Here is a 27,828-nt window from a genome sequence, read left to right as displayed (position 1 = left end):
AGGTATTTAGAGATTCTAAACAATTTCTTAACAAAAGAGAGACATACTTAAAAGACTAATTAGTAAGAAAACTATATTTTAAACGATCACATAAAGTATTGAGCAGACAAGATCTCTCATGAAACTACAACAACATAAACACCCTGATATTTTTCCAAGTTGGAAGGGTTAAATCTGTTTAACTCGAACTGGAACAGGGTTACCATATACCTAAAGTAAGGTTCAATTCTGTCTAATACCATCCCTGAATTGGAGTCAACTAGATTTCCTTCTATCTTGATACCAACTTTAAGTTCGCTTGATGGTCCTAGAAGGAAAGCTGACGTATGTGAAAGTAACAGAAATCTCAAAATCAAAATATCTGCAATCAATGGGTAGATGCTAAATACCTTGAATGAAAAGTAAGGGGAAATCCGTTGCCACATGTTAATCGGTTGTAATACTGGAATTTAGAGATACTCGATCTAAAATGTAGCTCAACTTTTAACATTCTAAATTGGATGATTATGGCTGTATTGGTAGACATTCTTTACACGAGTTTTAATTTGTATTTTACATTTATGGTCAAAATAGAAGCTATGTTTGTTAATTTATTGATAGACTAGAAACTTAATATAATGCATAGAAAATGTTTATTCTTGTTCTGTCTGTCATGCTAGTATATTACTTAGACCGTTAATATCCGTAAAAATGGTACTACACTTTTACTGCAACAATCCACTCAGAAATGTCCGGTTTAATCGAATTTTTTCTCGTTATTATCAGTCTTCAAAAGTAATTACCGTTAGATCTTTTTTGAGGGGACAAATTAGTTATGAGAAAAACAAAATACAAATCTCATCCCTCACAATTTGCTCCAACATGAAGATGTACAGTAGTATATCACCGATGTTATAGATTGTATAATATAACATATATATCATTAATATTTTCTTTACTTTTCATTCATTTTAAATATATACAATGTTGAATAAATAATCGAGCATAATTACTACGCACTGATTTATCATCGTGAAATCTCTCGATAGTATATACATACAACAAGGGAAAATAATTATAACCGATATTTAATCGCAAAATTTGTCTCATTGCTTATTACACCTCATTGCGAGTCTTCCAAAGGATGCAAAGAAGAACAAGACTATCTTGTTCTACCGAGATAAATCATCGTGACAAATCTGGAAAAAATAGTAGCGTCTTAAGCAGGGATTAATCCAGATAAAGAAACAAAAAGCTCGCGTAAATTGTACGAGAACAGCACAAATGAAGGCAATATGGAAATATACAATGACTAGCCTGAAACAGAAGGCAATTCTACGCTCTTAACGTTCTAATAAGATCCTTCATACCGTCGTGACCCTCGCGGACGATGTAACAATGTCAGTTGGGCATTCGGTTATCTCGAATTTGCCATCATGGTTCTCTACAACTTTAACCGATTGCGAAGGAATGTCTTGCTTTGGATTATAATTAAAAGGAGTTACAATTGCCGAGGCTGGTATTCGCGTGACACAAGAAGCATTGGCAAGGACCGTGCCCTCAGGATTGGAAGGATCTACGCTAATAAAGGAACCCAAGCGTGACATACGTTTAGTTGGATCACTATCCGCTGATCCTTCGCTTTGTTGCCTTCTTAAAACCACGGATTCGTTATTTTGGCTGGATTTCTTTTTATAAGTCGAACTGTCGAACGGCTTAAATGCTATCTTACACGGAGCCTCGTTAGAGTCCATACCACTCAGGTCACAGGAATTCCTGTATTTTACACCGTTAGATTGTACATTTACGAGTGGTTGGTTAGATTTGGATTTCTCCAGCTGCCCAAGGTTGTTTACGTCGCATTGAGAGATTCCCTCGAAGGTCGAGCTACGGAACAACCTATATGCAGGAGACTCCTCCTCGGTATCGACGCTTTCGGCCTGTTTTCCTTCCGGTTTTATCCACCGTCTGGTATCAGGTTTCTCGAACCGCTGCCTATTCTTCGTCTCCTCCACCTTCTTCCATAAACTGGCAATTTTACTCGTGGCTTCCTTCGTTGACCTTCTATTCGTCGCACCAGTCGAAACATTGGACACGATGCTCGCGTTGCTGTTAGACCTTCGATCCAGAGGACTTGCCTTCTTAACCCCTTTACTTGCAGGTTCTTGAATAACTTGACCGCCTATTTTTCCAGACCCCTGAGCACCAGGTCGTTTGGCTGCTACCAAAACAGGCAGCCCACCTGTCTGGATCCTTTCAGTGCTACCAGACTTGTTGATTTTGGCTTGATAAGTCCTCACCGAAATTTTTGATTTACCAGACGCTGGGTATACTTTGGAAGAAATGCTTTTGATCGGCTTAGCGATCCTCGTCCTGACAGGGGAAGATTGAGCGGACACTACGGTTGGTGCGTTCTCCACTTCCGGTTCGTCCTTGGTGAACGTTCCTTGTCTCTCCAGTGGCTTTGTTGGAGTATCAGGAGTTTTAGGTTCTGGAAGACCGTAGGTCGGAGGTGTACTATAGCGTTTTTGGGATTTGGCTATAGTCGACGATGATCCTTTTTGTGGGACGGAGACCCTTCTAGCTGCAATGACGTTCTTCGTCTTGGTATCATCCGATACAGCAACTTTTGGACTGAAAATGGACTTTGCGTTGCTCTGCTGGCTATTATTATTCTGTCTCAGCGTAGTGGCTCTGGTGGCTCGGACTATAGGTGACGTGTTACTGCGTCCTATAGGAATTCCACTGAAGGAATTTACTTGTTTAGACGGTGATGACTGTGGAGTCGGTTTTCGCGTGATTGGATTGGAATACAACGCCTTCCTGCGTCCCCTGATGGCTTTAGGACTGTCTGGATCGGATTTATCAGTAAGATTGGAGTCCAAGCTAGCATCTCTACGGACCATGCCAGGTTTGATAATGCGGGGACCCCTGGGCTCTCCCCTCTGTTGCTGCTCGTCATTCGATCCAGACTCGTTTCCACTCTCAGTCTCCTCGTTGTTCAACGCCTCCTGCTCGACCATCTGACTCGAGGACCCCAACTGTAACTCGCCATTGGACTCAATGGTATAAGTAACATCATCCTGCACACAGGAAACCAAAAGTTTATTCGACAAACCATTCATAAATTTCAACCTTAAAGCACTTTCCGAATCGTCGTTGGAAGCAAAGCTCAAAGTTTCACAATCCAATACCGAGTCATCGGTATATCCGGTAGTAGTCTTGTTGGATTCGTTCGTATGATTTATCAACCCATTTCGTTCCAAGAAGTTAAATTCTTCCTGCTTATCCTCGGACATGTCCGACCCTTGACCACTATCGCCATTCTTCAGCAAACTAACGACGTCGTTTAAGGTCCTCGTGCGGTACCTGTTCTTGTTATCGACCCTATCAACGCGTTTCTTCATCAAGGTCGTACGTACTGGAATCTTCTTCATCATGGGAATCGCTGATCTCAATTGTGCTACGTTCGCCATGTTCTCTGTGGTACCTTGTTTCTCTTCAGCACCATTCTCCAGATCCTTAAGTTTGTCTTCAGGAGGAATCGGGAAAGGGTTTGCTAAAACCTGTGTCTGGAACCTGGCTCTGTCTTCCTGCCTACGCTGTTTCGGCGTGAGTTTTGAAAATGGAGAACACTTCCCACGTTGTATCTTGTCCTTGACCTCGTTGGTACCAGTGTTTGCTTCTTGCTTCATCGTCTCTGCATTTTTCTTAACGAGCTCCGCTGCTATCGTGTAAGTCTTGTACCTTTCCTTGGCTAAAGTTCGCTTCTGCTTAGGCGTCAAGTGAGTCTTGCTGGGCCTCTTCTTCGGTGTTGACTCTGCCGAGCTACTGAGGCAATATTCGGTGGACAGAGGCGTGAGGGCTTCATCCGTGTCATTCTCATCCTCGTCAATGGTACCGACCATCATAGAATAAACAACTTCCTCAGTACGTAATTCTACATCCGCACAAATTGTGTCGCTGCATAAGGTATCTGTTGCAGCCTCCAATGTCGATTCGTCCATCTCGCTAACCTCGTTAAAAAGGGACGGTGGATTTATGTTCTCCAGACACTCACTGAGACTGTTATTAGCGCTGGTTTGCATTGCTTCTGCGTACCGCATGCACTGGATGGACAGGACATTAGCCACTGGCTTCAGCAGGTCGAACATGGGGTCACTTCCGGTCAAGCTGTGAGAATCTTGATCCTTAGAGTCAGCTACTTCCGATGTAATACTGGCTACGCTGACCATGCTATTCTCCATGTCACCAATGTCAAGGTCATCCATCATGGAGGGCGGTTTAACGTTCTCCAAACGAGAATTGGTGCACTCGTTCAAGAGGTTCTCCAGGCTGCCAGCGTGGTTCTGATGATGGCCAATGGCTCTTTTAGCCACCACCCCAACAGGTAAGGATTTCTTACGTCCAAAACGACCATCCAGATGATTTTTGGCATGACTAGGCGGAAGAGAGGTAGAATGACAACGATCTCTGTTATTGAGCAGAGTCTCCGGACTCTCCGTTGCTCCTGCATAGCTCGCTGTTAAGGATATCAAGCTTCCCATGGTGGACGGTGGTCTTATAGCTTCAATATCGATAGAAGTAATGCTGTTCACTTCAAGGTCATGATGGCTACCAACTTCAGCGTCTACAGCCTTAGCCAACTTGATGGCCTCTTGCTCGATTATTTTCGAACTTTCCATGGGGAATTGAGGGTGGCCCTCGTCCTCAGCGATGTCGGAGAGGATGGTTGGCTCATCCTCTTGGACGTCGCTCCTGAAGGAGGCGATCAGTGGTGCGCTGATGCTGATGCTGGGAAAAGAGACCTCGTTTGGTGAATCCTCGTTCCAAGTATCGCTCAAGGTACTCTGCTTCATCGTCGTTGATTCTCGTATTGCTTCCGACTGCTGGACTAAGGTCACTGTTAATCGATCCAACGAAGCCATCATGGCATCTGGATCCCTCTGACGCCTGTAAATCTCGTCAACCACGGGTTTGGTCCCGCTTGTCGTGGTTTCTACGGCTTCCAAAATGGTACTGATTGACGCCTCTTCGACAACCTTTTCAACCTCAGAGTCATTACAACCTTGTACCAAAATGGATTCCTTATCCAAGGACGAAGACTCTTCGCTGGAAACGGAGTCCTTCGACTGTGGCATTTCCGGCAGAATGCAAGCCTTCAGGAGCGCTTGCTCGGATTGCTCCACGGTGTCCAGAGAAACGTCACTCTCGGTTTGTCTGTTCTCCACTGGATTTTCATCGTTCATTGAAGAACTCTCCGATAGAGACGAGTTCTGAATCGAAGTAGATTCACCGATTAATTGAATATTCAATGAATAACGTTTGTCTATTGAATTCTCCTTCCGGTTCTCACACTTGTCCAATTGGTTCCTCATGTTGACCTTAGCATGGTCCACGTTGGTGTTGGAGTCGACCTGATCCAAGGCCACGCTGGTTTGGTACCTAGTCAGGTTACTCTCTGTTCTAGTAGGCGCCTTGTCGAAATTGTTGCCAATGAAAGAGTGACGATGTCTACTATTCTGCATACCGATGTTGATGCAGGCAGCCAGTAGATCCTCGTCGTCCTCTTCGTCACCATCGCTCACTTGATCTATAGATTCGTTCTCCTGCGCACCGTAATCCGAATGATCCGCCATTTCTGCCTCGTTGTGCACGAAAGAGTTCTCTTTATCGCAAATATCAGTTTCACCTTCGAAGGAACCAATATCATCCCCATGATATCCCGAGGAATCAATGGAGATCACGTGTATGGGTGTTGTTCTCACACTGGACTCATTCAACGTACTCTCCTCGCCCACTGAGCATTTTAGCCCATCGACCCTAGAATCCTCTTGGTACTTTTGTTCGAGAATTTTTCTGCATAATGATTTATTCCTGCCATCCTCCTGAAGATCCGTAGATGATGCTGTTCTTGAGGTATTCAACGAAGTCTCGTAAGGCGTTCCTTCCGTGCAATAAGTCTTTATGGTATCCTCATGGCCCACGCTGGTAAAATACGCAGAATCCTCCTTCTCGTCCTCTTCCACGACTCGTTCTGCGTAACGAAGACTGTAATCGGTTGGTTCGTCAAGGTCAGTCTCAGCATAACAACTAAAAAAATCGTTATCAGGATTATTGCTGGTGATGGGTGATATTGCCTTTTTGATAGTGTTCAGTTTCTCTGTATATATCTTTTCGTAATTCGACGACCCTGATGCGTCAAAATCGTTCCTCGAATTCGTGCGTCGGTTATGATACGATATTCCTGCTTCAGGATCATCAGATATGCTTGATTGACTGTCGGCTTTGGTGGAGGATAATAGGCTTTGGTTTATAGAAGAAAGGTTATCTTCTATGGAAGAATTTATTATCTGGGAGCAAGCAGCTTCCTGGTCGATGGCGGAGGACCAAGATATCGTTGAATTAGTGCATCTTAAATTTGATAGTTCTGCAGGCCTGAGGTTCTCTGCATTTTTGTATCTTAAAGCATATTTTTTTTCAGATGTGTTTGGCTTGACGTTACTCGTTAAACCGTGATCGAATCCCACTGCAGAGTGAAGCGAGGAAGATTGTTGTTTGATTTGCAGTTCTGTAGGTGAGACTCCATTCAAGACGTGACGATTCACCCTCTCGAACATTGTATCCGAATGGGTGCTTGTAACAGAACGCATAGACTCTCTACTCTCGCTCCTGGGTACTCCAGAGGAGCTTATTTTGGATGTACCTAGTTCGCCCTGTATCTGGTAAGACCTCAAAAGGCGTGCATTAACACCGAGGAAACTGTGCTCTTTGAATGCAAATTTTTCGTCTTTTGTGGTAGGTGATGTGCTTGGTTCGATATTATCGCATGTTTCAGATAGATTCTGATCCAGCTCCTGTTCTAAGGCCTTTTGCCTTCGAGCTACCAAAGATGGAAGCGTCGTTAATCCCAGTCCCCTAGCAGTGGAGTCTAAATGGACGAGATTGCCACAGTTTGGTCTGGCACTAAGCAAGTTCTTCAAGGCTGCACTGGAGCCCATCGAGATCATTTTATGCTTGGAGTGAACAAGACTCCTCAGCATTGGTACTGCACCCAAATCCCATAAGAGACGCTGGTCCTGGGGACACCTGGCTGACAGATTCCACAAAGCACCGCAGGCATTGCTCACCACGGTTAAACTGGGAGACCTCAGTTGCTGAAGAAGAACCTGCAGACAACCCCTTTCCCTCAGAATAGCTCTGTAGTCGTCCCTGAGAGCAATATAGCTGGAAACATTTCTCAGAATTCCACCTGCGTTCTCCACGATTGCCAAAGTTTTTGACGGTGCTTTGTAGCTTAGCATATCAACAAGAAAAGCCACAGCACCATCAACGCTGCATATGTCCAATTTATTAGTACTGCAATGAGCAGAGAGATTCCACAGTGCTGACAAAATGGATTTTAGAGCAGATTCTTTACGACCTTCCATAGCAGCTCTCATCAAACCGGTGACAGCCCCAACCTCTCTCAATGTCTGCTTACTGCTGCTGTCAGCCCTCCAAGAAAGGTTTCTCAAGACACTGGCAGTTACTTGTCGAAGGTCGTCACTGGGACTCCTCAATTGTGAGACCAGTGCTTTCATGAACTCTCTGAAGGAACACAGCAAGGCTTTGTTATTTCCATCGCCAAATGTGAGATTGGTCAGGGCCATCCCAGCGTATCTTCTCAAGGTTATACAGTTCTGGTCATCGCACTCGCTTCCATGAGCCATGTGGTCCATTTCAATGAGCTCTGCTACAGCATGCAGGCCTCCCAATTGGCACATTGCGTGACGATGTGCCTCGTCGAAGGAGAGCTTCATAAGTGCAGCTATCGTCGAGCTGGGATGCCTCTCAAAATCGTCCGGGGCCTGCCCAGTTTCCAACGATATCCTAAGAGCCTGACAATAGTCCCTCAACTGTTCCAAGAACCTCAACACTCTGGCCTCTCGACGACCAGCTCTCTCATCGCTCTTCGCGTGGACCACGTTGTGCAATGCTCTGGAGACTCGCTCCCTCGTCACTGGGTCTTGTCCTGGTGCATGGATCAGCTGTACCAGTAGAGGGAGGCACCCTGACTGTCTCATAACTAAACAACTATCTACTGAATTACTCATGGACAATAACGTTGTGCTCATATCCTCACGACCCTCGGCACTCCCCAGCATCCCCAGCAAATTATACACTACGTCTACTTTGGTTCCCAGTCGATGTTGACCTCGCAGCTCTGAGGAGCTTTGGGGAGCATCTGAATGAGAGGAAAAACTCATCACACTGGCCATATCCTGCAAGATAAATGATTTCAGTCAGAATTCTGGCTAAATTGATTTACTAAATCCGGGGACGACGATTTATGAATGGTTTACTCACGCTGTCCATTGTGGTGGGTGTGCTGTGCTGGGTGGAGAGTCCCATTAGCTGATTGGCCCATAGGTCCTTTCTGATTGGCCAGGTACCTCGATAACACGATACTCTCTGGCTTGGTAAAGGTGACCCTGCCTTGTCATCCTCACTACTGATATTCTCGTTGTAATGCCTGCTGCTCCTTGTATATACCTTAAAACCAATCATGATTCTATGTAACTTTGAAAAACTTTTACAATATTTCCTACTTAATCTTACTCGAGTGTAACCAAAAGAAACTCGAGAAATTAAAATTTTTAAATAGTGAATATTAATAAAGTAATTTACAATGTATTAAAGAAACAAAAATATTGGGTACTAATACTAGTATATGTCAGCAACGGGAAAAGATAGAAATGAGATGGAGGGGAGTAGAAGGGAGACAGAGCGCGTGCTTGGTAAAATCAATACAGGGAACGCTGTAGGTGTGCACTTGGTGGTGGGATAGTGCGGCAAAAGCACGAGGCACCCGCATCAGTGGTTCCCAATCGAATCTTCTTTCATTTGGGCCAAAATACAACATTTCACCAGAAACTCCTTTTCGTTTTGAAACTATTCACTTATAATCTTCTTAGTTCCATCACTGAGTATTCCTCAAGTTAAACAACTATTCCAAATTACCTATATAAATATTTGGCGCCCAAACTTGTATCAAGTTCACACTTGGATCACAATTACATATTATTTCTAAGTTGGTCTGAACTGCTAAAAGGTTCTGGTGCATTTTAGAAAAAAAAAAAAAGCAAAAGGAGGAAGTAGGTGCTTATTATACCTCAGGGCTAGAAGTGACAGCACGTCGCTCGTCCTCCTCTTTGATTTCAGGCTCCATAGCATCCTCTTTGGTGGTCTCAAAGGTTCCACTGACACCTTGAAGATGAACCGAAAGTGGTGGCGAGGGTGGCTTGGGATTGGTCTGGTAATGCTGGACAGCATTCAGGTGGGTATTGGCACATCGTCCTTTCTTGCTGGTTAGCCCGAGGTCGTCGCTGCTGGCCGTTCTGGTAGCGGCAGATGCGTCAAACTCCAGGGTCGACCTCGCTGAGAATTCATGACAGTCGGTGTCAGCGAGGTCCAGACCTAGAGGGCACCACTCCCCCGTTCCACTACAACTGCTGCTCCCACTACCCTGCGCCACGTTTCCTCTCCCTTCACCCCCTCCAGCACCCCTACGACTGGGCAGCCTCGAAACCACCCCTTCCACCAACGCACGTTCCTCCGACTCTTGTTCCTGCAGCAAGAAAATTCAACGTTACAATTCCTAGCTTCCATCTCAATTTACAAATATGTAAAATAGATTATCATCATTATATTACAATATTCCCTTATAATTACTATTCATGAATGCTTTTACAACGTGTATAAGGCGAACATTGACCGTTTCTCGTATCGCATGACTCACTTCAGCCTTAATAGTGCGTAAGTTTCCCGGAATGCGTAACGTACTTGACTAATTGGCGAATGTATCTCGCAAGTTTCGACTTTCACCAATTACATTCGGCCAGTACCCCCTGGGTCAAGGATACCATCATACATACACACACACGTACAAACAAGCACGTCACGAGTCTCGTGCAGCCAAGATCGTAGGTAATGGCTGCTAACGTCGAGTCTGAGGAAGTCTGCTTTCGTGCAGAAAACCATTACAACGAAGCATTATCCGCGAGACCAAAGGTCACGACTGAAGATTCGCATTATCGCCTCACTGCCAGGTAAATTGGCAACAAGAAAGATTAGCGCCCAAGCAAATATCAAGGCTCTACCGGAAGCGACAAATCTGCATCCTCGCTTCCGTCCAAATACACCGGAAGTCCTTCGATAAACCAAACCTCGAGTGAAAAGTTTCGCATTTGCCATGGAATGCAGACGTCTCGAGTGGCAAAGGAAAATCCTAGAAAATGAAAACTATGTTTAGCCTTGATTTACAAGTGGTATGTACTTCTTAAAAATTCCACGCAAAGCTTTGCATCTCGTCCCACATGCACGATTAAAATTAGTATTGAAGCAACAGTCTGTTTTGCTTTCACTGTGGTTTCTCTCAAGTCTTTCTCTGAGAATGGACAGTCTCGTTAATTGTAACAAGGATACCAGGGGGAGGTTATTTAATGGAAAATTGGAGATGGTTGGGAGAGATATATATATAGGTGAGTGTAATTAAGAATAAGGCGTGGTAGAGCGATTGACCTTTGACCTGTTCCATACGCGGAACAGAAAGTACGACTGACCAGCCATGCAAGAAGAGGAGTCACCTTCCGGATGAAGTTTCATTGCATTGCATCTGGATGTTAAAATTCTTTGATTTCACCTCGTGGAAATCGTGACTCAGATTATTATCGAATCTCCATTATCATTCGTATCAATTTCCATTGAATGGTCTACTGAGGTTTTTTTATCCAATCGTTAATGGATCGTTACCAGGCATCTCTCAATCGTTCATTCAAACTTTTACGTATAGATAAAGTCCAAAGTAGTTTGAGATTTGTTTAACAGTATTAATTATCATTCGAAATGTCTTAATAAGTATTTTCTTGACTTTCCAAGTCATACACAGATCCATCGTTTTGATAAAATCGCACTAAACCTATTTTTATAAATACAATTTCTCTATTAGTGTGTTATAATGCATCAGATAACGTTCTCGTTTAGCAATTATTGTTTCAAAAAGGTCTAGTGCAGTTTTCTCTCTTTATATTCACTTGTTTATAAAAAGACAACATTCTAATCTACAAATGTAGCTTTCTAAGCGTTTTGATTTATTTCTATTGATTAAATTTAACAACGTTTATCAATGAGATTTGATAATATGGATTTCTATAGAATATTATTGAAAATTTTACAACAATTTTCGATATTGAATATCTTGTGATCAGGATGAGATTGAGACAATTTTTACTGTCGATGATTTATTGTTTTTAACACTACCACAGTTTGAGTTTCTATGTTACTGTACTCTCTCTCCTGCTAGTTTAAATATGGAATTTCAGCTCTATTGGTGCATAAATATCGATATGGCTCGTTATTTCACTCGATTGTTTCGAGTAATTCCAGCTTATCTGGTCTAATCAATATTGACATGAATTTGCTATCAGAGAAAAATGAATATTCCTTGCAGTCCAAGAGAATATTTTATTCTACGCACTAAAAATGATTCATGTTCACTCTTCTATCGTTCCTACCTATAAATCTAGAGATTCGTTCAGAAGATAAATACCTTGCTCATTAGTTTTAAGTAATTTAGCTCGTCTCGTCTAATCAGCAATAATACAAATCTGTTTGCAGAAAAATTAATTTTCCTTAAAATCCACAGGAAAACATCTTTTACCATACAAACTTAGTGATTCAAGGTCACCTATTTTTCTCGAGATTCGCTCCACAATAATTATCCTACTCCTTTACATTAAATAATTTTAGTTTCACATTAACAATAATAAAAATCAGCTTTAAAAAAAATAATATTCTCTCTTCGCACTTCGTAAAATACCTTCTGCAACAAACTTAATAATTCAAGGTCACCTTTCTATTGCTCCTGCCTACGTATCTGGATATTTGTCTTGCGCGCGTCTGCTGGGAATTCTCCTGGGAATGCTGGGCTTCCTCGAGGCTGATCCTGCGCTCCTTATCAATAGCATCGGCATCCCTGCCATCCATTATCAGTCTCAGTCGATTTCTCTCGGTTTTCACGCTTTTCGGATTCTGCGATAAACTGGAGAATTGACCGGTCCGTGGTACAGGGATCATCGTCACAGGGGAAATTCCTCTGGAACGTGGATCCTCCAAAGAAATTTCCTGTCTCGTCACCGAAGGCTCCCTGCTCTCTCCAGGCATCCTTAACAATTTCAATCAACGCTCAAATCCCCCTTTGATTTTCCTCGATCAAAGCCTCGCACTATCCTTCACGATTCCATCAGCGAACCGCTCTTAAATCAAACTGCATTCAATTAATTCAGCAGGAACGTTAATTGGCCCCAAAGAATTCTCTTTCCTAGAAATTTCACTCCGAGGAAAGTTCTTCTCGGAGCTCACACTGGAAGACGAGTTTTTCTCCACTATAATCCCACCAGTCGAATTTTTAATCAACCCTAATTATTCCCTAATGAATAATATTGGCTCGTGACTACTTTTTCGGATTATCAATGAGTTTTTTCGCTACGATTTAAACACTATTGATTATAATTATTTCACGATTGATTTTTTCCATGCTTGGGTGGAGAACCTTCGTACGTGCGATATTTTACAATCTTCGAGAGTGTATATATATATAGTATTTTTTAGCGCCTCGCGTTCTCGAATCTTGCGGATGACGAAGGATCTTGAGGGATTAGGCGTCGGGACGACCGGCGTTCAGGATTGCACGGCGTCGACGTGTCATCGTAGCGTCGTTGCTTCGTAACTTTCCACTCGTCTTCTTCGAGCCGGCCTCATTGCTCTCCATCGGTCCACCAGCTGCGCACGCGTTAAAGCAAAGATTTTCAAAATATCCCTCTGGCATTTCAGAGAGAGAGAGAGAGAGAGGAGAGAGGCTCGCTCGCGCACTTCCTCTCGATTCTTTCTCTCAAACGACGCTACTAATCGATTTGTCTAGGAATAAACAATGAGATTTTACAATTAACAAACACACCGATCCCTTGAAAAATCCTCAAAAATATACGAATCGATTACTCTCCAAAACTAGTACAGTTTGTATATTTTTACAGAATTTTGAACAGTTTTTGCAGTGTTCGATGGAATCCAATTTTTCTCTAATGATTTAAAACGATGCCACTGATTGATATGCTTAGCACGAAATCATAACACTCTACAATTATCATCACACTGATCCTTCGCAAAACTCGCAGAAACACGCACAGCAGTTACTCTATCAAACTCATTCAATTGTTCTATTTTTCCATAGTTTTTAACAAAAATTTGTCACTAGTTAGAACAGAAGTTTTCTTCAACGATTTAAATATCCTTATAAAGGATCCGTTCTCTTTTCTATGTGCCAATACCTCTGGTATATTACGTATTCCATTTATAGTTAGGTGCAGCTGCTCCTTTGCGTCCCACGTTTAATCGTGCATTTCGCAAACGTTGCCTTCGCGTCTTCCACTATATAGATGGAATGCGTAAACCACCCAAACGATATCCTAGACATCTACGGCTCACGTTTTACCACCCACCCGTACCTTCGCATCCTTCCTTATCGAACTTTCCTTGGCTCGAGTCGGTTCAATTTTATCAATAACAATACAACGTTCTCCTTGATTAACTTCAAATCTCATATTCTCCCCAATTTATAGTTTCCTGAATAATCAGTCTACTCATTAAATCAAGACAATTTTTCCAGTCTATTGAGAGAGATTGAATGAAATTTTAAGAGGAGCTTTGATATAAACTTGACAGTTTTCTTCAATAATTTGCGAAAATTTTCAATATTCTCTGCAGTCTGCAATAGTTGATTTTTAATGTTGAGCCAAAGTAGATGTGACCTTTAGCGTTACTTGCGCCAGTGCACCACTTTACACAAATACTTTTGATCAGGGGACGAAATTAATCCGTTTGGATATATCCTTCGCATCGGCAAAGATCAAATATCCAGGGTCCCTCGTGTACCATCACAATCCACCTCTACTAAATAAACACGATCTTCGATATTCCTCTTCCCCCTCGGTGGCTATCGAATCACAAACTTGCTTTTGCGATACAATTCACGTGATACAACTTTGTCCAGATATATTGCACTGAGGCTTGTTTTTCTATACTTAAAAGCGATGAAAGATTTGATTCGGAGAGATTTATAATTCGTGCCGAAGAGAGGAGGAGGAAGAGAGAGACTGGAGAGTGCACTCTTCAGAGTTTGCAGTGTGTAATGTGAGTTGGAGGTTGAAATAACTGGTGTAAGTTAGGGGATCGAAGAACAGCTGGGCTCGGCCTGGCTGCTGTGCGCCATCACTGACTCATTCGATCTATCCCACTCTAGACACTCTCTTTCTCACTCTATCTATCTATCTATCTTTCTCTTACTCGCTCTATGGTTCTCCCTCCTTCTCTCTTTCCCTATGCCTCCCACTATTGCAAACTCTGCTATCTCTCTCCACGACCCCTCTGCTCGCGCTCCCCACCCCCACCCCTATCGCCATCTCTCTTCACCCCCCTCCCCTTCTTAGAATACTCAACAGAACGATACCAATTGTCCTTTTCTCTTCCAATAATCATCCATCCTAAATTCGCACTAAAATTACATAATTCTACTTATACGATAAACGCAATAGTTTTACATTTCTCTTGGATTTTGCCTGATCGTAATTTTCCTCTTATCTTCAGAGATAATATTCTTTGATATAATCTCCAGAGATAATTCTCTCTGATATAATTAGAACGCGTTAAAGAAGGTTGGATAGCCAGTTGTAATATTCAGAATGATCTATCCTACGGCGATCGATGATCCAGAGCGATGAATGTTGAAGATCCATAAAATTCTTTTTGTCCCAAGCGTTGCATTACCAAGTCAGAGTCAGATTAGCTTCCGGTGGTGGTTTTGCTTCGTTGAAGGTGTCCCAATGGTAGCGACGATGCGATTTTACGCGCTCATACAGAGCGGAAGAGCCGGTACTGCGGCTAATAATAGCGTTCATCGCTTTGTTCCACGGTGACCCTGGTCCCAATTAGCGGTGCAACCGGAGTCGATGGAAGTCTGCGTATCGTGTAAGAGGCCGTTCTTTTGCTTTTCCACCGACTGGAAGTGTCGCTGATCAATAAACGCACCCCTCGGGAGTCTCCTTTGCGATTCCTCACCCCATAGCCTAGCGCGCATGCTCCACAATTTCATTTCGCCCCTCGTTAATACCCCAAAGCCACCCCCTCCCCTTTGGGGCGTACACCGAGCCGGCAAAAACCATCCAGGAAGTGGTCTCACGTGCCAAAGTCCACGCACGTTTATAAGCTAACTTTCTAATCGTAAATGACCTGACCTTGATCCCGAGAATCCTGAGGACACCAGTCTTTTACTGGTAAACGCAAACATTCGTAACAATAGAATCTTATAAATTAAACTATCCTAGTTTTACAATCGGCTTTATACAATTTCTTCCATCCTGGGCTCTTCACCCCATAGCCAATCGCGCATGCTCCACAATTTCATTTCATCCCTAGTTAATACCCCAAAGCCAATCACCTTCCTCTCAACGGTACTCCGCGCCTGCGGAAACCACCCTGGAAGCAGTCTCACGTGCCAAAGTCCACGCACGCTTATTCGCCAACTTTCTAATCGTAACGACCCTGACCTTGATCCTGAAACTCCTGAGGACACCAGTCTTTTACCGGTAGATGCAAATCCTCCTAACGATAGAGTCTCATGAACTGGATTATTCTAATTTCACAAATCTGATTTTATAGCATTTTTCTCTCGTCTTTTCTATCCTATGACGTCACTGGTACCAGCAATCAGCACGGATGCTACATTTTAGCTCGTTCGTCACTTTAGCGCATCAACGTCATTAATGTTGGCACTTGCGATGCCCAACCCATTGCTATAACGCATTAATAATACAACACTGAGAGATTCTTGGTAGAATCAAGTTTAAACGGAGAATTCGGGACAGTTACTTCGAAAATAATTTAACGATCCGAATTCTCCGTCTTTCTTACATAAATAATGAACAGATCTTTGGTATTCGAAGAATCGTTCGTGATTTAACGTGAGTAGTTTTATCGACTAGAATCTCTTGTTAAGAGTGCTGCTCCTAAGAGGTACTTGGACGTTGTTAGATATTTATCTTGCATAATTAAGTATGGTGTTTTAAGCGTGGGCTCTCTAATCAGGACAAAAGCTTAGTATCCGAAAGCTCAACTCGCCTGCAGGAAAAACTGATGATCGCTGTGACTTTTCCAAGCCAGAAGCCTCCTCGTCAAATCTCCAGAACGAATGCTGTCAGCTGCACTTAGACTCTTGCAGAGGGACGAGCGAAATCTCAAATTGCTGCAACAGAAATAAATCAGTGTTAAATGATTTATAGGAAATATATGAGTCATATAACTGCGAAAAGTGCCTATCTTCAAAGGGGAATATTTTCTTTTGTTCAGAACACTTTATTTTAGACCTATAAATAGCAATTAAATTTATATTCTGGACCACACATACATACACACACAATATGTTGCTTTAGGGTTTTAGTGATGCTCTGTATTAGAGAATGCAATAAAAAAAGATTTAGAAAATTATGTAGATAGCTACTTTTGCACATTCACGCCTCATATGGTTTATACACATTAATAATACACAATTTGGGGAGATGTGAAACTCGTAGAGAAAATTTTTCGTTTGACGTTTGAGTTCAAAGGGAATTCTTGACAAATGCATTAGCAGCGTCAGTGTTTTCGCGTTTATCCCATTGGAAGAACCACGCACGAGCGATAAATGCACACAAGGAACGGTGCCAGTGTACACGATAGAAAAAGCTTGCGAGTACACTTTAAGCCCGTTTTTGATGCTAAACATGAAAGCTGCGAATGCAATCGTGTTCGTGTGCACTTTTAAAAGGCACGATACGTTTCAATCCTGAAATAAGCAGGGACATTTTTCAAAGCTTCATTCGCGTTTCTGGAACGAGCTTCAGCGTCCCCACTCTATAGGCTCTCACTGGACCAGAAACATCACGCTACTTGTGTACTGGAATTAAAGGATGTAGTAATACATCCATCTCAATTAACATTTGCACTATTCCTCATTTAATTTTTCTTTAACGTTATTATTGCAATATTGCATCTTCCTATATCTTCAATAATTACGGGGATTCTTTGTTAATTTACCTGTCCATTAATTAATGCTAGATTATCAACGAAAATAATGTTGACTTTGTAATTTCATTAATCAAAAAAATTAAAATAGTCTCCATAGTCTTAGAAATCCTAGTGTTATTATTTAATTTGTAAACATTTGGATCCTTACTTCTGCTCCATAAGATGAGTTTGACCGATCTGGGACCTCCGCTTGTTTTCCAACAATCGCACTGCATTATCCCCAAACAGCCTTCCTGAAATAATAAAAAATGAAAGAGTTTTAGTGTGATTTGCAGTACAAACAGGAGATACAAGAAACAGAGGGCCGTTAGTTTTATTGGGTGCAATCTTACACAGCCCCTTTCACGCCATTTTTATCATAATCTTATCATTATCAGCTGACCTTATTGCTTGCTTAGGCACAGAGGTGATAAACTACAATCACGTATATTTCTCTGTAGTTTAAACAGGACAGAAATGACGTAACACCATCAATTGTCCTCCCAGACGTCACGAGGATAAACTCGTTTGGTCATAAAATATTTTTTTATTTAGTTTATAAAAAAATCTGCCTCTTTGGAGTTACTCCTTAAAATCCCAACTTAATCGAATGCCATTAATGGTGAGAACTCCAGTTGGATAACGAAAAATCAACCAGTAATTCTTTTCTTGATTCTGTTCTTACTCTTACTGAATAAATCCTTGCTGTTATTTAGCTACGATTATTCCTGTCGTCCTCAATTATCATTTTGAGCAAAACGTCAGTAGCGATTATCCTTTCATCTAATCAGATCCCGAAAAACCTTTCACTTTTCAGTTTGCTCTTACCCAAGAAAAACATGTCTAGCTTGAATCATCTGGACGGTGGTTGATTCCGGTGGATCTAGCACCTCCTCAAACTTTAGTTTTCATTTCTTGCAAAACGCGGCGAGTTAACCTCGCTAAATGCCAATGAATTTCTCAGCGCTAATTAGTCATCGTTCGTTAGCGAAGCAAATCGAGCACGAGCCGTCTTCTCGCGTATAGTCACGTGTATGTGGCTCGATGGATTTATCGTAGAAAAATCCACGGAAAACTCTTCCGCGAATTAATTGACCGGCCTAGAAAAAATAAACCTATAGATAATTTTGCACGATTCGACCTACAACTGTTTCGATTCGAATTTCTCTACAGTTCAAATTTCATTGCGTAATTCAAATATTTAACACAAATCTTTGCGCGATACACACACACATATGCGAATACAAAACTTTGGTAGATTCATATTGGGATCTGACACGTGGGCGGAGTCTATATATATAGATAAATAAAAAAACGAATATGGCGCATGAAAGCCTAAGTGTCTAAATGTCTATTGAAATTACAGGAGGGTTATAATGATTTCGATGGAAAATATCTGTACAAACTTTTCTCCCATATTCAAAAGTTTTAAGGTTTTCAATAATAAATTGCAATTTATTGAAAAATATCCATAAGAATCAATGTAAAACCTGGGCTTCCTCTGCTTTCATTTTTTACCGCTTGGAGCGCTTCAACTATGTCAGATCCCAATACAGTTGTGCCAAAAAGTTGGGCTAGATAACCAGAATGTTACCGAGTCTCTTCTGACGAATGTTTGGTTTCTGCGAACTTGTCAGGTTTAATTTGTCGCGTTCAACCAGAAATTCATTGTACTAATAAAATTTTGTCTCGACTCTCAAATCTGCATTTTCCAGACTTCAAAGAAACCATACAAATTTATGTAATAATTCTTGTTAGCACAAGGTACGCTATAAAATATTTTTAAAAGCGCTACAAGGTTTTTATATATGAGACCTTGAATAGTCATTGATGACAAACAACTGCTGAAGATTGTTAGCCGATATTTTTTCGTGTTACAATCTTAATTCCATATTTGTGCATTGGAGAACTGTCCAGACAAGTGCTCAGGCTTTGAAGAATAAAAGAGAAAGAGATCCTAATTGCTTTGCAAATGACTATCCACGACAAGACTGTGGAACACTCGCAGGATAATTACTGTATGACGTGACCCTCGAAATTCGAGACTCGAATCCAATATGATACGTGCCCTGGCATTCGGGGCCTTCTTTGGAATGCAAAGAGCTTTCGACTTATGCAGATGGCAGAGAAATGCATTGTGTAAGTCTCGTTGAAAATCTCTGACTCCCCAACTGAATCTTAATAATAGTCTCTTTCCTTTTTCTCCCCATCTGGCCACTCGCTCAAACGAGAACCACGAAAAGAATCTTGATTATAACTCGTTTCTTTCTGTGTTTCTCATAAAGAACGAAACGTACGAGTTGTACCCATTTATCCTAGGAACAACAAGTTCCACGCAAGTGAATATTACATTTGACAATGGAATAACGCGTAGGTTCAAGTTTGCACAATTGAGTAGAGTCATTGAACGTTGGAGTGAAACGGTGCTTCGAGCATCTTTTCTTTTATTTTTGGCATCATCCGTTTTTCTTCTACCTCTCGTTCAATCTCGTTGGCTGTTGAGAGCTTTGGCAGTGCAATGGCAAGAGTCCAACTGTTTTGTCGACTTCCAGACGAAACTTGCCAGACATAGGCTCGCAGAATTGTTCCTGATAGCTCTCGGCTACTTGACTGACAACTCGTTTGCCTCGATGAATTACACTAAAAAAAACACAAATCTTCATAAAGCTTTCCATGGTCTCTTTCCTTACTTTCTCAACTGTTTCAAATCCAAGTCCAATTTTCTGGCTTAGCAAGTCGCCTCTGAAGAAATTGATTCTCGTGAATTTAAGACTGTCTTTTTTTTCTCAGTCATCACTTTTTTCTTCACTGGCATAGAACACGACTAGACTATTCAATATCTTGTCTACAGTTTCTACAGAGTTCAACGTACCTGCTGCAGACGTATCGATATTTGTATAATCGTGTGTGATGTATTTTACAACCAATACGTATAAATGCAATCGATCGTCGTGTCAATCGACGGAAATAAAAATATAAAAATAGTGAGAGAGCAAAGAAAAAATTATAAAAATTGCTCATTCCATTCAATTTTGCTGATATACATATATATACATTATTCGTATCCTTTGCTCTGTGGGATTTCATCCATTGTTGAGTTTCAAGTTCCTCTTTGTTCTTTATTCCTGTTGTGAACGGTGTTTTAACGACACTTTGTGCATTCGTTATTTACATATCATCTGACTCAAAAGAGTAACATTTTTGTCTTGCAAAAAGTTATACCTTCTTCATGTTCCCTCTCGCTGTTGGAAAAGTTCTGATTCACGTCTGGTGGATCGGTGTTTTCAAAGAGATCGGATTTCAATTGACGTTGGAGGAGGATCGTCTCGTGCGTGAGTTCTCGTACTTGAACGAGAAGTTCCTCATAGCTGGAAACTGGTAACGTCATAGCTTTGCTTATGCTTCACCGCGCCCCTGCGCCTGATTTTGATCAAAACAGCCATCCGATTCTGTAAATAAACAAATAAACACTATAAATAACAATGGAAATACTGTATTAAAATGAAAATTAACAAAAGGGTTCTATTCATAGCTAAGGAAAAATAATAAATTGTTCTAATATATCTTTCTTCTACAAGCAGAAATAATTATGGTACGAATACATTGTGGGTCAATCGATTTTATAACAGCATCGAGTATATTGACGCATACACCAAACTTGTTTCATATAATGTATAAAAGAATACGAATAGTGCAAGTTAAAAAAATATACGGGTCTATCCACAATCAGAAATAAGTAGCCATAATATAGTTTGTTTGCAATAAAAAAATTATAGTACGATGACATTTCGACCCCATCGATTTTACGAGTTTCCAGTAAAGCGAAGCATATATAACGTGCACGTAACTATTTATTCGTATTTCCCAAACGGGACATTACTTTACCTGTTTCTTTATTTTATTTATTTATATTTTTCTTTAGCTCTTAGCTCTACCACATGGCTACCATCAGATTTTTTTGTCTCGCAATTTTTGCAAGTTTAAAACAAAATATTTTTGGTCCAGGATCTGTTTTTAAGTACAACTTGACAACCTCCTTAAAATTATATGGCCAAATCACGTATATTATCACATATATTTAACGCAAACAAACCTATATCATGTAAATTAAAAAATTAATTAACATAAAGTTTCATCCCCCATCAGAAGAATTAAAAATAAGAATATCTAACATTTTTCATTTTACAACATAAATAATTATGGCACAATGACATTGTGGCTTGATCGATTTTACGAGTGTCGCGTATGACGACTCGTACACGCTTACACTACCCACGTTTCGTGTACACGACCATGCATCATACGTGGGGATCACGTAAGAAGAGGGCCAACCAAGGGTGAAGCAAAATGGGGTTGACGAGGGTGATACGAGGGTTTTTTGCCTTTCTGGTTCCATCGATAAATGACTCAGGAGGAAAATATCCAACAAAACTTTCCTCAATGTTCTCCAACAAAAACTTTCATCCAACCTCTTCCATTCCTGTCGCTTCCTTCTACCTTTCATCCCAATTTCATCCCCTTGCATCAAAATTCTTCTATAATAATATGTCTTTACATCTTTCACGCAATTTGGAATTCTAAAACAAAATACAGCAGATTTATAGTGTTAATTCATTCGAACGTTGAAAGAGTAATAATTCACAGCGCTGATTATTTTCCAGTAAATTTAATTTAGTAGCCACTCGACGGTAATTCATTTACACCAAATGTGGTGACTAAGGTCACTTATCTTTACAAGGACGAAGAACCGTATTGGTTCTAATAATGAGTCATAAATAATCGCATAATGCAGCAATAATTCCTTGGTATATTAAATTTATACTTTCAAACATCCTCCAAACTAAAAAAATGAACAGTAAAATAAAAATTAATTCACCAGTTTTAACTTTTTTATTTAAAATAAAAGCTGAAGAGATTAAATAACGATAAGGTTTTAGATGGTCGTTATAAATCTATCAAGGAAAATTGGCTTGCGGTGAGCGGCAAAAGCGAGTCGCTAAGTGAGGTTAGGAATCTCGAGGGTGCAGGGACACTCGGTTGTCCTCGGAAGTATTTCCGGCGTATAAACTTAATTACAACGGAGAGCGTGAATTGTTCGAAAGCCGACCCAAAAATGGGATGAAGCCTTGGATGGATCGTGGAGTGGTCCAGTGAGTCTCCGTAAAAGTCCATACGGCTTCGATCTGACCTGCATCCGTTGGTGCGTGTCCGTGTCCATAGCGCTCGTCCCGCGTGATTTGATTGGGCGCGTGATACCGTGACTCAGGAACGATAAAGTGAAGCGACAAACATGAATTTCGAATAGCTTTATCTCTGCTAGCACCGGTGAAGAGTAAACGAATGACGTAGATGCGAAACTGACCAGCTTATTCGGTTTATGACTAATGACTTTTACTTTGCCATTCAACTTTAATCTTCAATTTCTATCACGATCACGTAGTACTTGCTCTCAGCGCCCCCCCCCCCCCCTCCTCTCTCACTACCTTCTGTTCTAACGCACTCCACTTGCCTCCCCCCTCTCTTCCCCCTATCACTTCCGTTGGTACTTCTCTGTGCTTTCCTGTAGAGAAATGGAAATCTAATACACAGGATATTCTCTCTTATCCTTTTCCCTATATTTTCTTCGCTATCTTTACCCAACCCATTTACGACTATCCCATTAAAACGTTCCTTTCATAATGGAACATTGAAATGACTTCTGAAAAATGTCTAAATAGCTTATTTGTTGTAATTTTAGGTTAGGTCTTTAGACACGCCCTCTTGAAAGTTTCATTGTCAGGAAACTGAAATTTAATACACTGCAGTTGTTTCTATATACTCGTATCATATGCCTGATCTTATTACACAAATCTGTCGTGAGAATTATTCATCCTAGTTATCAGCTCTCACAAATCTTTTTTATTAGTTTCGCTTGATCGATATGGTCATGAGAGAGAACTATGAAATTTCTTAAAATCAATCATTCATTTTCAATATACAGAATATTCAGTCGTGTTTCTCTATACATCATAGATTTTTGTAAGAGCTTAAATTTCCAGGAAATTGGTTATTATTGTGATAAATTATACATAAAATCAATTACGATTGAACGAGCTGATGTGTTGCTTGTAATGCTACAAAATTCAGTCTTGTATACTGAATCTTTTAGGATATAAGTGAAAATTTGATATAAAATGAAATCTCTTAGAAATATAATTATTATACGAGTCAAAATACCAGATAGAATTGCTGGTGTAATTAGAAGCATAATTAACAGTTCATTTTTGATAAAGAGTTTGATTAAAAAAAACAAACAAAATTGAGCCATCATGACCCAGATAATTCTTGCTGCGTTCAAGTCTACTTTTCACCATATCGCCATCTTCCTTTCTCTACTGTGTTTATTTTGTCTGTTATTTTGCTATCTTTCGCACCTTTCTCCACTCTAAAATTCACCTAGACCGCCATTCGACCACGATCAAAGATTTAATTAACGACTTTGTACACTCGCGAAGCTAGAAGAAAGTGATTTCAGCATCCAACGAGGAATACAAAGATACTACGCTAAATACTTTGGATACTTTGATAAGATTTGCAATATCAAACTGCTACATTCGACTGAACTGACATCAAACAACGAGGCAAATCGAGTTATCCCAAGATTAATTAATCCAGTTGGATAATTTAGCTAGAAATTCAGGATTATTAAGTTAGAACGAGTACTTTAATTATACTTTAATCACTCGCTTCCTGTTTGTACAAAATTAATATCATCTTGAGTTGGATGTGTAGGAAAACTTTTGTGGACCCTTCCATCTCAGCGGAGAATTCCGAATGGATACACCCATTATAACAGTGTTGTTATACACGCTAGATTAAACTTTAATTGGTTCCATCCAATTATAAATCCCGTTCACAATAAATTAATGTTTTATCTCAAAAGTTGTATTACCGAGAACATTTTTAATTTCATTGTTTCTAGAATAGTTAATGTATGTTCTGCTTGTACGATTTTAGTAGAATAACAAAAATTTAATGCTAGATCAAAATTAAGGTTCGAATTTGATAAAAAAAGAACATAAGAGTTATTCAGATTTAGTAGCAATTTTGTTGTAATATTGCATTGAATCCAAATCGGTGCCAGCTTCTTGATTTACTTATATCGAAGTTAAATTTAACTTCTAAATGCAAAAATTAATTTAAAAAGATAACGCATAGTGATGCTCCCATTTATGGATGAATTTTACACAGCTTGTGATATTTGCTAGCCGATTATCATTGGCGCTTTAATTACGTTGCCAGGCAAGCTTTCCCGACGATGAACGCAGCGATTGTAAAATCTATCCGAAGAAGCGCAGTTCTTTAAATGATAATAGAGCGAGGAATAGAAGCATAGCGTGTTCGTTGAGCGCGTCTGGTGTGCCCGTAGCCCATGACTGGAACCAGTCTGGTATGCTACAAGAACCAGGTAAACCAGCTCACAATCCTCAAGGAAAAACTTGGACCCTTTTCTCTCTTCTTCTCACTCAGAGATTTCATTCAGTACCTCCATTTTTACAACGAATCGCCTCCGTCGAGATTTTACTTCTTAAACTCTAGTGTCCTTAGCTATGCAAAAAGGAAGATATGTAAAATATGACAACGAATAATCCACTTAGAGTGATGTAACAAGAATTAATTACTAAACTTTGTTACCTTTTCTTTTCAGTATAGATTTACTAACCCCAAAAGTGTCGAACTTTCATTCTCCAGCAAATTCGATGTTTTTAGAGGTTAATGTTGTACAATAGGCCACGCGTGTTTTCCAAGAGAAGATGCGATACGGTTCGTATATCTACCAACGTGTCTCCTAGTCCCGAGAGAAAGCGACAGAGAAAATCCAATTGATTTCGTGTAATTTCACCGGAGGATCATTGATTGCGTCTGATTTCACCTGGACGCAACGCTTGAACAGTAAAAATTCGAGCCGGAAAGATATTTGATTGCTCGACGATTGATTCTAGTCGCGAAACTCAATACTCTCGATAGTAGCTTGCTACGAGTTAAGATGATTTGTAAACAGTGAGTTTCTATGAAGAGAGAACGCTCAATGGGCTCTGTGAGAGCGCGTAAACAAACCATAAAGGGGTCGAGTCTAGATAGGATTGTTTATAAAAGTAAGCAGCGTGAAAGATTCATCCCAGCGAAAAATTAACCATCGCTGTGAATTTCACAGAGCTAAATCCGGTCTGGTTCTAAAATTACAAAAGTTTTATAATTTGATCTGGTGTAAATTCATAAAAGAAAAAGCGCGGGAGTCGTTGTAATTCTTGGTGGTTTACCTGAGGCGAGAGAGGATCCAGTTTTACGTGTAAAATAAAACAGGCCAATTCCAAGTTAACCTTAAAATTTTATAAAGATAGTTTTTTCTAAATGCAGTCAAAATTAGTTTGTGGATAGACTATAAAACTGAATAGGCGAGAGGTTGTATTGAATTTGATTTAATCATATGAATATAATATGTTCAAAATGACTATATAGGGAACGATCAACGATTAATGATAATCTTTATAATTACATGTATCGGGTCATCGACCGAATAGCGACTAGATGTCGCTTGGTGGAACTAAATCGTTCTCGAACGGAAAGATCGATCACGCTCGTGTACGATTCACGTGCAACGAAGCCAGACAGCGCACGCCTTACGTTAGAAACCACTTTACGACAGAAACGTGCATCAAGAATACACCTTTGCTCTCTGCCCTTCTTATCTCTTGTGTAAAATTCATGCAAATACCCGATCTAAACGAGCGCAATACTCAAATTTATCCATTAAATTCCTACATTATTGCTTTTATCTGCTAAAACTCGTTTATAAACACCTATCTTTACTCCTGCAGCATCGATATGCATGTAATTGCCTTATTTTTCTAAAACCTGAATTGCCTCTTCCAAATCGGAAAAAGTACGTTTTGATACATAATAAGAATATATTCATTAAATATGACTTTTTATTTCATTAGACGAATAAGGTATGATATTACTAATTATTATAATGACATGCAAAATAAGCACCACCGTATGCTTAAATAATAAGCACTCCATCAAATTTTATCCCTTCAATTTAAATTAGTTTTCGCTGCTAGTAAAATACAATTATTTAGTAAAACGAACGCGTAAAATCGATGTCGTTAAATGGACTAGCAATAAATTAATTCCACTTTTCATTTTGACGTTTGTAATATTGTCAATGATACGATAAGTCAGTTCATAAAAATCTAAACGTGATGTAAATTTAAATTGTTACTAGTAACTATCAAGCTTCAGGTATAAATAAAGTGGAGATAAAAATATTATAAATAGAAGACCTGGTAACGTCAATCACAATTAATAAAAGTAAAATTTTTTTGTTCTGTGATTCTAACAAATATAAACCTGTCAATTGCAGCAGTAATTTTAAAAATAATCATAAATAATCCACTTTAAAAAATTCAAAATTTATAATTATATCCGAATATTAATAATCATAACTCTTCAATTAAATATACTTCAATATACACAGAACATAATCCCTCAAATTTATCGCTCCACCGTGCCATTATTTTCAGTAATAAAGTAAATAAATATTTATCGCGTTACATTCTCCAAATACACAGACGAGTTCTCGCTCGCAGACTAAAAGGACTAAACTATGAATTGCAACGCTCGGAGAGGTAGCTATTTTCAACAGTTTTTCTTATTTAACAGAGTTTTTCCCCAGAATTACCGGCATCGTGTTTACCGTTAGCAGACTTGCAGCGTTAAATTCACACTGCTATAAGTTTTGACAAGAATGCGAAAAATACTTCAGTCAAAATGACTTCCAGCCAGTTGTACATCAATTCTAACAAATAAATAACTATAGAAGAATCTTCTCTTTCAAGTTTCTTCGCAACGATCACTCAGGGGATCAGCTGTTAATGTTATCACACGTGACAACTTAGCTTTTTTCTCGTGCGTCATTATCCTGACTGAATAGGCAAGAAATGAGAGAGATAGGCAGAGAGAAGCGTGCTCGTGCGAGAAGTTTGCATATAGCGTGTGTAGTGTTATTTTCACGGAGCGTTGCAGAACGTATAGAAAAGTACCTTGTGAGTTCTTCTTGAGACCGTCGATTCTTGGAGTTGGTTTACATCCTGAAGACTCGTGGAAAAAACTGGATTTTTCACTATTCGTAGAAAACATTAAACACGCGCGATCACGAGACGCCGAATGCCTTTGTCGAAGGCTAAATGAGAAAAGCGTCGCGAGGATGGAAGGAGCGAATGGAACAGATGGAGATATATAGAGAGAGAGAGAAAGAGAGAGTAAAAGAGAGAGAGGGAAAGAAAGACCTTCCTCGTGGCGCTGCCGTCCAAAAACTCGTGGTGTTCGCTTGATGCAGCCACCACACAGCCTTTTCTCCCACTCCTAACCGACCCGACCCGACCGACCCGCTCTTGCTGGAAGTTAATCGCACACTACCACACCACCAACTGCCACGGACCCTCCACAGCACAGCTCCACTCTCCAGTCGCCGGCACTCGGCAGTCAGTCCTTTCCTAACCTATAGGCTTCGCTTCGCTCCTCTGCGATCCCTTCGATTTCACCAGACCTCCTCGCTATTTTCCACCAACCCTACCCCTCCTGAACACACGCTTTCTCCCTAATTTAATCGTTAAAAATCATCAACGCAAGAACTCCGTAAACGCAATCGTTTCCAATTCTGAAATTACA

General features: G+C 40.3%; 1 protein-coding gene across 6 annotated transcripts; it reads right to left on the bottom strand.

Annotated features, from left to right (window-relative positions):
* Positions 1-47: 47 nt before the first annotated feature.
* On the bottom strand, positions 48-27,560 carry LOC136777601 (adenomatous polyposis coli protein-like). Of its 6 annotated transcripts, XM_066734030.1 has the most exons (8): positions 25,416-25,600; positions 24,818-25,328; positions 20,338-20,564; positions 17,285-17,369; positions 16,192-16,315; positions 9,134-9,589; positions 8,329-8,514; positions 48-8,243 (listed from the first exon to the last, which is right to left on the bottom strand). In XM_066734030.1, exons 3-8 carry the CDS (start codon positions 20,501-20,503, stop codon positions 1,344-1,346), a joined length of 7,917 nt encoding a protein of 2,638 aa, XP_066590127.1. In that variant the 5' UTR covers positions 20,504-20,564; positions 24,818-25,328; positions 25,416-25,600; the 3' UTR covers positions 48-1,343. The 6 variants fall into 6 exon arrangements, with proteins under 6 accessions (XP_066590127.1, XP_066590126.1, XP_066590128.1 ...); XM_066734029.1 differs by lacking the exons at positions 24,818-25,328; positions 25,416-25,600 and adding an exon at positions 27,201-27,560; XM_066734031.1 differs by lacking the exons at positions 24,818-25,328; positions 25,416-25,600 and adding an exon at positions 22,223-22,471.
* Positions 27,561-27,828: the final 268 nt, after the last annotated feature.

This window comes from Prorops nasuta, unplaced genomic scaffold (assembly GCF_024137725.1).
Source record: "Prorops nasuta isolate Cenicafe-Biocafe unplaced genomic scaffold, Cenicafe_Pnas_1.2 PNAS00011, whole genome shotgun sequence".
NCBI classification, from domain to species: domain Eukaryota; kingdom Metazoa; phylum Arthropoda; class Insecta; order Hymenoptera; family Bethylidae; genus Prorops; species Prorops nasuta.
Note: the sequence above shows the minus strand (reverse complement) of the source record. Positions and strands in the feature narration are given on the sequence as shown.